Raw genomic sequence first — 9681 nt, 5'->3', positions numbered from 1 at the left:
GACTCTTGGGAGTTCTAGAGAGGTCAGGTTAGCCTTTCTTGTACAAGCAAAGTAGCCGCTTCACCCAATTTGGAAGGATTAAAGCTTGTCCTAGTTTTGCTTGATTGTTGTACTTCTAGCATGCTAAAGACCTAAAAAATAGGAGAAAGAAAATACAACAGAAGGCAGCATTCCAGTACCAAACTGAAAAGAAACACAAAAACAAGAGCGCAGCATGTTTTTAACAGCTTGCATGGAGAAAGCGGAAAAAATATTGACTGGGGAGTTTGGATAGCACTGTTCATTTTCTCTCACCGCCCGCGGTATTTGTCTTAAGGAGCAGGAGCCAGATACAATTCTGGCGCACAGGCCGGAGGAAGGGGTGGAGGGGTTCTGTGGAAGCTTGTGGAAGCCTGAGGATATAGCGGGGGAAATTAGGGCTGGAGACCCAAATGGCTCCGGGCCAGGATGAAGTCGGGGGAGGGAGGCGCTAAGTCTTTTTTCCTCCTGGCCTCGGGCATCCTCTTGGTCCCCTGAGTCCCAAGAGCGCACAGCACAAGTCACTCAGGTAGGTTCCGGACGCCTTCAGATCAGCACGAGCAGGATGAATCCCTGCCCCTGTTTCTTTCGCCTGGGAAAAGGACACGGGGGCTCCTTTCGCCTTCTAAGCCCACCTGTCTTTTGGAGTTCAGACCTACAGCTCCGGAAACGGGGACCTGGCGGGGGTCTCCACCCGCTCAGCAGACACTCGGTTCCCGGACTCCGGCTCCCGCCGACCTCCGGCCTAAGCCCCGCCTCTCAGGGCGCGGGGCGGGGCCAGGGCGCGGGGCGGGGCCTGGGCGCGCAGCGGGCGGCTGAGACCAGGCGGAGGAGGAAGAACATGGCGGGCGCGGCGGGGCCTGCCACCGGCTCAGGGGCCGCCGGCGGAGATGGAGACGATTCACTCTACCCCATCGCGGTCTTAATCGACGAGCTCCGCAATGAGGACGTGCAGGTATTGGAGTCGGGCCCGGCAGCTGACGCGGGCTCGGCCTGGCGCGTGGTAGGGAAGGGGGCCAGCCGGCACCTGTGGTGGGGGGGAGGCCCGGGATTGAAAGCCGGGACTCGGAGTGGAAACTTGACGGGGAGGAGGGGAGGGACCCGTGAGGGGTTCTGGTGGCTCGACCCGGCGGCCCCGGAGCCTGCCCCTCACGCCTTGTTCTGACCCGCCGAGGCGGCGGCCCGGCGCCCCACCTGGTTCTGGTTGCTTGTGGGGGAACCGGCTTGCCGCCCGGGCGGTCTTTCTGGGCCGGGCTGAGGACGCCGCGTCCGGCCCGGGGCCGGCGGCGCCCGTAGTGGGGCGAGCGGGAGGCGGGCGGCTCGGGGCCCGAGGGGCTGCAGGACGCCGAGGCGTCTTGTGACATGCAGGGGAATGACTGCCTTCCTCGCGCCCTGCTGGAAAACTGGCCCGGCTTGAGTGGAAATTAGGTGGGGTGGCTAAACTAACTTAAAGGAGGCGGGATGTCAGCTCTGATGGAACTTTTCTTTGAAAAGCCTGGAGTGGTACTCAACCATCTCACCTGCTTCACCACTGCTAAAGTAATCTCTTTTTAAAATTGTCTCGCTTTTCCGGATATTGTGTTTTCTTTCATTTCTTTAATGGGCCCTTCAGAGGGTTTCTCCTGAGAAATCTTACAGAAATCTTACTTTAGCTAAAGAAGGCGTGTTCCCTTGTTTTTGAGGTTCCTTATAGAATAAATTGTAAATTAAAGGTTTTTTTTCCTTCTTATCTGTATGCAATTACCTCACCTGTTTGTAGGTACTCTCTTTTGGTCTAAATCACAACTGCTGCTTTACTTCATTCTTCTTTCTACTTTTTTTTTTTTTTAAAGCTCCGTCTCAATAGTATTAAGAAATTATCAACAATTGCTCTAGCACTTGGAGTAGAAAGGACACGAACTGAACTGCTGCCATTCCTTACAGGTATGTGACTCTTTGAGGAAAGGTCTGGGCATTTCTGTTTTACAGTGGCTTTCAAAACTTGGACTGTTGTTTTGAATTTGTTGCCCATAGTATTAGTAAGTACTAAATTGAGCCTGTTGTTTCTACTGTGAAGAAACAGGGCAGAGCATATATTGTGATGTTGTGGCCGGACATATTCAGATATTAACTATTTAGCTAATAGAAAAGTAGTTGATGTGCGATTATGAATTTCTAGTTCCTTCTGTAAAACAAATCCATGAAGACACTTGACTGAGAAGGAGGAAAAGGCTGCTAGGATGGCGACAGATTGTCTAGTTACCTATGGAGTCTCTTCCTAGTTTTGTGTGAGTGTCCAGCTTTGGGCCAGCTATCTTTGTTGATGAGTACTGGGTTCTTGTCATTTCCAGATACAATTTATGATGAAGATGAGGTACTGTTAGCTCTTGCTGAGCAGCTGGGAAATTTCACTGGCCTGGTGGGAGGTCCTGACTTTGCCCACTGTTTGTTGGTGAGTATATTCTGCCTGCTCTCCTTCTAGAACTTTTGCAGTATAAATAGTACATTGTTTGGTGATAGGCACAGTGCAGCATTTTTTATGCAGATCTTTTTATGGATAGTCACAGTGTTAGCTATTGAGAGAACATATAATTTAGGCATTTTGGACTCAACCTTTCTTATTTTTTCTGGTTGTGAATGTGGGAACTTTCTCTTTTCTGACTTGTTACTTTAGCAGTTAGGAGAAAAAGGACTGGATTGTTTCTGTTCATGATTTTTTCCCTCTTATAGTGGAAATCTTAATTCTCATCTAACAATGCTGTGGCTTTGGAAATGTTTATTAGTTTTGTCTTTAATTGTAAGTGTAACTTTTGATTCTGACTTCCTTTGTGAATTTCATGAATTCAATTTAATTCAGTTGACATTTATTGAGAACCTTCACCATCAGGCACTGAAGTTACAATGTTCATGTTAAAGATGAGCATTGTGAGTGTAATAAGGCCTCTGTCCTTTTGTGTCAACAAGTAATTACTATGTGGTGTTAGATGGAAAAATTTGAAGCACATAAAAGAGAAAGGGATTAACCCAGGGTGATCAGGGAAGATCTCTTTGGGAGAGAATGTCTGAACTAGGGTGTGAAAGATGACTAGGAATTTGCCAGCTGCCCAGGATGATGGGGTTGTATGCTTCAAGGCTTCAATATTGGCTGTATTATATTGGTGACTCTCATGACTTCTGTCTTTACCTCTGACCTTTCCATGGAGTTCCAGATATAGATATATGTAGAAAGATATAAATATCTGTGTTAGTCTCTGTATATCTGCAATGATTTTTCTACTTGGGTGTCAAACAGGCATTTCAAATTTAGTACGTCTAAAACAGGACTCAGTTTTTTCCCCAAAATGTATCCTAATTAGTTGTCCCATTGCAGTAAATGGCATCACCATCTACCCAGTTAGTTGCACAGCCAAAACCTGGAAGACATTCTTGAATCCATTTCCCCTAACTTCCCACATCTAATCCATCAGTAACTCCTATAGATTTTGCATGTATTCTGAATCAGTTCTCTTTCTTCCATCTCTACTACCACCTAGCTCATCTTTCCACTGGTCTTTCTAGACCACATGGTCTTTCCTTTAGATTATTGTAGTAATCTAGTTGCTTTCCACTCATGCCTTCTGCCCCACCACTACAGTTCACTCTTCACCCAGAGATGGATCACTCACTCCCTGCCGTGGTTCTTAGAAAATTCATAATTTCTACCTTAGTTTGTACCTTAGTTTATAAAATTTGCCCCTATAAGCTTATCTCATATCATGTTCCCTCTTAATAACCTCATTCCATTCACAATAGTCTTCCTTCTGTTCTTTGAATACACCAAGCTTATTGCCCTGGATAGTCCCTATAATAACATGTGTTTTTGAGCTTCCTATGACTGACTCCTTATCATTTAGATGCCAGCTTTAATGCATCTCAGCAATGCCTTCCCTGACCTCTCAACCTGAAATTTCTTTCCCAATCACCCCTTACCACATCATCTTTGTTTTTACCCTCTCTTTGGCTGTACCACACAGCTTGTGGGATCTTAGTTCCCCAACCAGGGATTGAACCCTGGTCCTCAGCAATGAAAGCACAGAGTCCTAACCATTAGGCCGCCAGGAAATTCCCCCTGTTCTCTTTACAGAGCATTCAACACCATCTAGTTATTTTCTTGATTAGTTGTATCTTCCTCCATTAGAATATAAAACTGTATTCAATGTCCTGTGATAAAACAATGATGGGAAATAATGTATATGTATAACTGAATCAATTTCCTGTACAGCAGAAATTAACATAACATTGTAAGAGCACTGTACTTGAATAAAGTAAATCTTTAAAGAATTAAGAAGAAAAGTCAAACGACAACCCCCCCCCAAAAAAAAGTAAACTAGCACAAAGAAATCATGGCCTTATTTCTTTCCTCTCCTCAGTGCTAGAATATAAAAGTAATTATCATTTTAAAAGAAAGAGTTTAGGAGCCTTGGAAGCGTGAAACTGGTTGATTGCAAGAGTATAAACTGTTGGTGCTAGAGTAGGCGGAATTGGTGGTCCCAGGGCTGTAGGAAAAGGTCATGGAGAAATAGGCCAAGTTTCAATCAAGAGACAGGAGTTTGTTCTTCTGTAGTAGTGATAGAGATTATCAGTGATACTGCATGAGAGGAGGTCAGAGAAGGCAATGGACAGATCATGTAAGGGCTTTGCTTTTAAGAAAGCAATATCTTTTCAGAGGGCTTCTGAAATTTCCCTTAGGAAAGCTGAGTACCTTGTATCAAATAATTTTTGAAATGTATTATGTGGACACCCTTGTTTCCTTTGACTCATGATTCTGTTTCACTCTCCTGGTCAGTTCTACACATGGGTTTTCTTTAACGTCGGCACTTCATGGTGTATCCTGAATCTGTCGGGACCGAGTGCAAACCCGGAGGAGCAGCAGTTCAGAGAATCAGCCCTCTGTACTTCTCCCTGGGCTGTGCCATATTCACCCACTATCCTCGTCAGGGCCTGGGCCAGGGCTTTGGTCTCTACTGTTTCTAAAGCTGCAGGCAAGGTTTCTTGTTACCTCTGTACCTTTCATTTAATTGTTCTTTCATAAACTCCCACTCTGTGTCTGGCTCATGAAAAAATCCTGGATGTATTCTGAGAAAAGTAATTTTGCACTCAGCCTTTAATAGTTTGGAAAAGTCAGTGGCGTGGAGTGAATTGGCAGAGGTAACTTCCACCTCCAGGAATGGTAGAATGATACTCCAGACGCCATGGACTCAGTGTTCTGATGCGGTGTCCTCGTGTAATTGTGGTGCCCCGTGGTGGTCATGTTTTTGCACTTACTCTTGAGGAAACATACATGATTCTGTCGAATTTGGCTACAGAGCTTTTAAATCTAGTGATTCAGCTCACAATAATATTAATATTGTGTCAGGTCTCTTCCACCATGTCATTCGTAGACACCATCTGGGAATTGCCATCTGGGACATGAAATCTTGGCTGTCCTACAGAAGTCGTGTCTTCAGGTTGGACACACCATATGTTATCACCGTGTGAACTGAAAGTAACCATTTGGTGTGATGTAGCTAACATTCTGGCTACTTGTCCCACCTCCCATCAGTCACTTTCAAAGGCGGTAATCTGTATCTAACCTGACTAAGTTTTCTCTCTGGTTTTCCATTTTGGTCTCTCCAGCCTCCTCTGGAAAGCCTGGCAACTGTGGAAGAGACTGTGGTTCGAGATAAGGCTGTGGAGTCCCTGAGGCAGATCTCGCAGGAGCACACGCCAGTGGCTCTGGAGGCTCACTTCGTACCTCTGGTGAAACGCTTAGCGAGTGGGGATTGGTTCACCTCTCGCACATCCGCATGTGGTTTGTTCAGCGTTTGCTATCCCAGGGCTTCCATTGCTGTCAAAGGAGAAATTAGACAGTAAGATATGGTATTTTTGGGGGTTATTGGGAGCTCACAGCTGACAGGTCACACAGTACCCTGTTACCAATGAGTGGCTGGTATCAGGGTAGTCAGATTGATGACAACTGTTAGGAATGTCCAAGTGAACATACCAGTGGGTTTTCCTTTGTTACTGCTATGAGTAGAAGTCTAATGCCTGATGTTTGTAGGAGAAAACCTCTGAAATTTCTATGTGTGTTGTGGGGATGTTTAATCAGTGGCATGTAACAGGAAATACCCTCATTATTTTATTTGCTGCAGGTACTTCCGTTCCTTGTGCTCAGATGACACACCAATGGTCCGACGTGCTGCTGCTTCCAAATTGGGTGAATTTGCAAAAGTTTTGGAATTAGACAGTGTGAAAAGTGAAATCGTTCCTTTGTTCACTAATCTAGCTTCAGATGAACAGGTAATTAAAGTACACAAATATGCTCTTACATTTGAAGAATTTCTTTGGATGTTTTGGTACTCATGTTAAGATCATTTTTTTCAGAATTATTACTTAATTCTGGCCTGGCTAAAGTTTAAGATTACCCATCCCAGTGTCCTTCTAATTCTTTCTTAGCCAAATCATGATTTTCTTTTCCATTTAGCAGCTGTTGAAGGGAAGTCAAGGAATTGGGAGCCATAAGTAGGAAGGAAGGCCAAAGCCACATTAAAGAGTAACTATACCTTTGGGTACTGCAGGCTGAATTATTGTGGGACAGTAATGTGTCCTGGAATTTTTGGCTTTCAGATAAACAAGCATAGCATGTATTGGGAAAGCTCTTTGACCCCTCTGCATCCTCTGTATGAGTGTATAGGATAACTTTGCATGAGGGCAGTTATAAACCCAAGGATCTCCATCTCATCAGTGTAGAAATTAGCAATAATATTGGGTTTCCCTGGTGACTCAGTGGTAAAGAATCCATCTGCCAATGCAGGAGACGCGGGTTCAATCCTTGGTTTGGGAAGATCCTCTGGAGGGGAAAATGGCAACCCACTCTAGTGTTCATTCTTGCCTGGGAAATCTCATGGAAGAGGAGACTGGCAGGCTACAGTCCATGAGGTCGCAAAAGAGTCAGACACGACTTAGCGACTAAATAACAACAAAAAGCAATAATAATACACTAGTAAGCACCCAAATGAATATTTTTTAGCCTGTTTTAAGTGGTTTACATATGTGAAGTGATTCAGCCCTTACAACAGCCCCATGAGGTCATTGCTTCCATTTTACATATTTGGAAACAGGCACAGGAATTGGAGTAAATTGCTCATGGTTGCATAGTGGGCAGTGTTGGAGTGCGGACTTGAGTCTAGGCAGCTTAGCTCCAGAGTTGTGACCTTCACCGCTAAGCCGTAGTGCTTTTCTGTATGGTGCTTTGGCGAATCAGCCCCCAGAGTTCCTGGACTCCAGAAGGACAATTTACCTAGTTCCTGCCCTCAGATCACTGTATGTGTACAGGATCAAGAGCAGCAGATACATACCTTGAGTCTCATTTTCAGATTCTAGATCTGAAGATGATAAATCTTTCAAAATATTTTTTTAAGTGTATTAATATATACAAAGCAGTACAAAGTGAATATGCATCTTAAGTATTACAAGGCATGTTATCCCATAACTTTGATCTATGAAAGGAGACAGAACTTTGATAGCCATTATCCAGGAAGCCCAGCATGATCTGCCTCCCAAACACCCCTCCCAGTTCCTACTCCCTACCCCCTTAAGACTGTAACACTTGATTGTATCTTGATTTTTGTGGTAACCACCTCCTTACTTTTCTTTGCATTTTTGCTATTCATAAAGTATGGTTTAAAACAACACTATCTAACAGAAATACAGTGTAAGCTACCTGTTAATTTTAAGTTTCACAGTAGCCGTGGTTTAAAAAGTGAAAAGCAGGTGAAATTGATTTCAGTAGTGTATTTTATTAACCCAGTATATCCAAAGTAACTACCATTAGAATGTGTGGTACTAGTTACATTACAGAGACTCAGAAGTAGGTAGTAGGTAGGATAATGGTTGTCACATTGGAGAGCACAGGTTTAGAATCCTCATTTGAGATTTTGTTGATTACATTTCCCATGGACAACTCAGTGTTTTCTTTTGTCCTGCAAAATTGGTAGTTGAATCTAGAGTGGAGATTTGTGAATTTTTTCTGTGAAGGGCCAGATACTAAATATTTTAGGCTTTGTGGACCAGATAGTCTCTGTTGTAACTACAAAGCTCTGCTGTTGTATGTCACACACTGTAATATGTAAACTAATGGGCATGGTGCTGTTCCAGGAAAATTTTATTTACAGAAACTAGCTGCTTTCCATATTTGGCCAGTGTTTGCCTCCACCCTGATCTAGAGGCTTAGTGAGAGCTTGTTTGATATTTTGGGGGCAGTAGGATCACTTTGTTAGATGGAGGCTGCTTTTCATCAAGAGGCATGTCTGGTTGTGGTATTAACAGCAATGGATGCTGAAAGAATTATTTGTTTAGTTGTAAAATATATGTGTGTATGTTCACTGTGACCACTGATAGAATTGCTGCTCTTGCCTTAGTCATTCATTGAGAAAGTATTTATTGAGAACCTTCTACGAATCAGGCACTGTTCTTCATGCTGGCTTTCAGTGTTAAATAAGGGACCATGCTGTCATGCAGTTTATATTTTAATTAAAGAAAGCATAATAAACAGATAAAATATTAGAGATCAAATTGATGATGGAGGGACTTCCCTGGTGGTTGGGAATCTGCCTTGTAATGCAGGGGACATAGATTTGATCCTTGGTCAAGGAACTAAGATCCAACATGCTTGGATCAGCTGTGGAGCAGCTAAGCCTTCAAGCCACAACTGCTAAGCCCTTGTGCTACAACTAGAGAGTTGGTGCCCTGTATCAAAAGATCCTACATGCTGCAGCTAAGACCCCAGTGCAGCCAAATAAATGAAAAAACTGTTGGCAATCGGGTAGGGTAACATAGTGGTAGGGAGTGATTATAGGCATTCTTTTAGACTGGTTAGTCAGAGAAGGGCCATGAAGAGGTGGCATAAACTGAGACCTGAACAAAAAAATGCCAGCCATGAGCTTTCCTAGTATGTCAGAGCTCTAGGAAAAGAGAATTCCAAGAGGAGAGGACATTTAGTATATATCAAGATCCTGTGGTTGGAACATAGTGGGTGAAAAGGACTCTGATAGGAATTTGAATAAGATAATCAGGGCCCAGATTGTGGGGGACCTTGAAACAGGGTGTTGACTTTGGGTTTTCTTTTCTAGGTGTTATGAGAGCACACCAAGATTTTAATCAGGAAAGTAATTTGATGTAATTTAAAATTTTAAAATATTGTTCTGGTTTCTAGGTGGAAAGCTAAATTGTAAGGTGGGGGGTGAGAATAGAAACAAGAAGACAAGTTAGGAGACTTTTACAATAATCTTGACAAGAGACAGTGGTGAACTAGGGTGGTATGGTACAGATGAAAAGAATCTGGTGATCGGTTTGGAGGTAGTCAGTAGAACTGTGATTGAATTGGAACAAGGGAAGAGGCATCAAGATTTCTTGATTTTACTTGAGAAACTGGGTGGATACTGGTCTCACTGCTGAGATGGAGAAGATTCTGGGAGGAGTAGCAGATACAGGGAAGAAAATCAGGAGTTCTGGGAGAAAAGTAGTTGATTAATTGAAAAAGTATTGATGGGTATGTATTTACATCAATGACAGTAGCTCCTTGATTCAGCATAGTTTTTGGAATCTGAACGTAGCTGTATGACCACTACCAAAAATATAGTTCTGCCTTTTTTAGCCTGTTCATTT

At 43.5% G+C, this 9681-nt stretch overlaps 1 protein-coding gene across 3 annotated transcripts in view; it reads left to right on the top strand.

Moving 5' to 3' along the window:
• Window positions 1-828: 828 nt before the first annotated feature.
• PPP2R1B (protein phosphatase 2 scaffold subunit Abeta) overlaps window positions 829-9681 on the top strand; it is a 34387-nt gene continuing 25534 nt past the window's right edge. For 2 of the 3 annotated variants that reach the window (XM_061144547.1, XM_061144529.1), the window contains exons 1-5: window positions 829-973; window positions 1851-1941; window positions 2349-2449; window positions 5653-5885; window positions 6168-6315. In XM_061144547.1, the coding sequence (XP_061000530.1) occupies window positions 860-973; window positions 1851-1941; window positions 2349-2449; window positions 5653-5885; window positions 6168-6315 (687 nt within the window). In that variant the 5' untranslated portion in view covers window positions 829-859. The remainder of the gene's footprint in view (window positions 974-1850; window positions 1942-2348; window positions 2450-5652; window positions 5886-6167; window positions 6316-9681) is intronic. The other variant, XM_061144538.1, reaches the window with a different exon arrangement.

This window comes from Dama dama, chromosome 1 (assembly GCF_033118175.1).
Source record: "Dama dama isolate Ldn47 chromosome 1, ASM3311817v1, whole genome shotgun sequence".
Taxonomy (NCBI): domain Eukaryota; kingdom Metazoa; phylum Chordata; class Mammalia; order Artiodactyla; family Cervidae; genus Dama; species Dama dama.
This window is presented reverse-complemented; position numbering and strand designations above follow the sequence as displayed.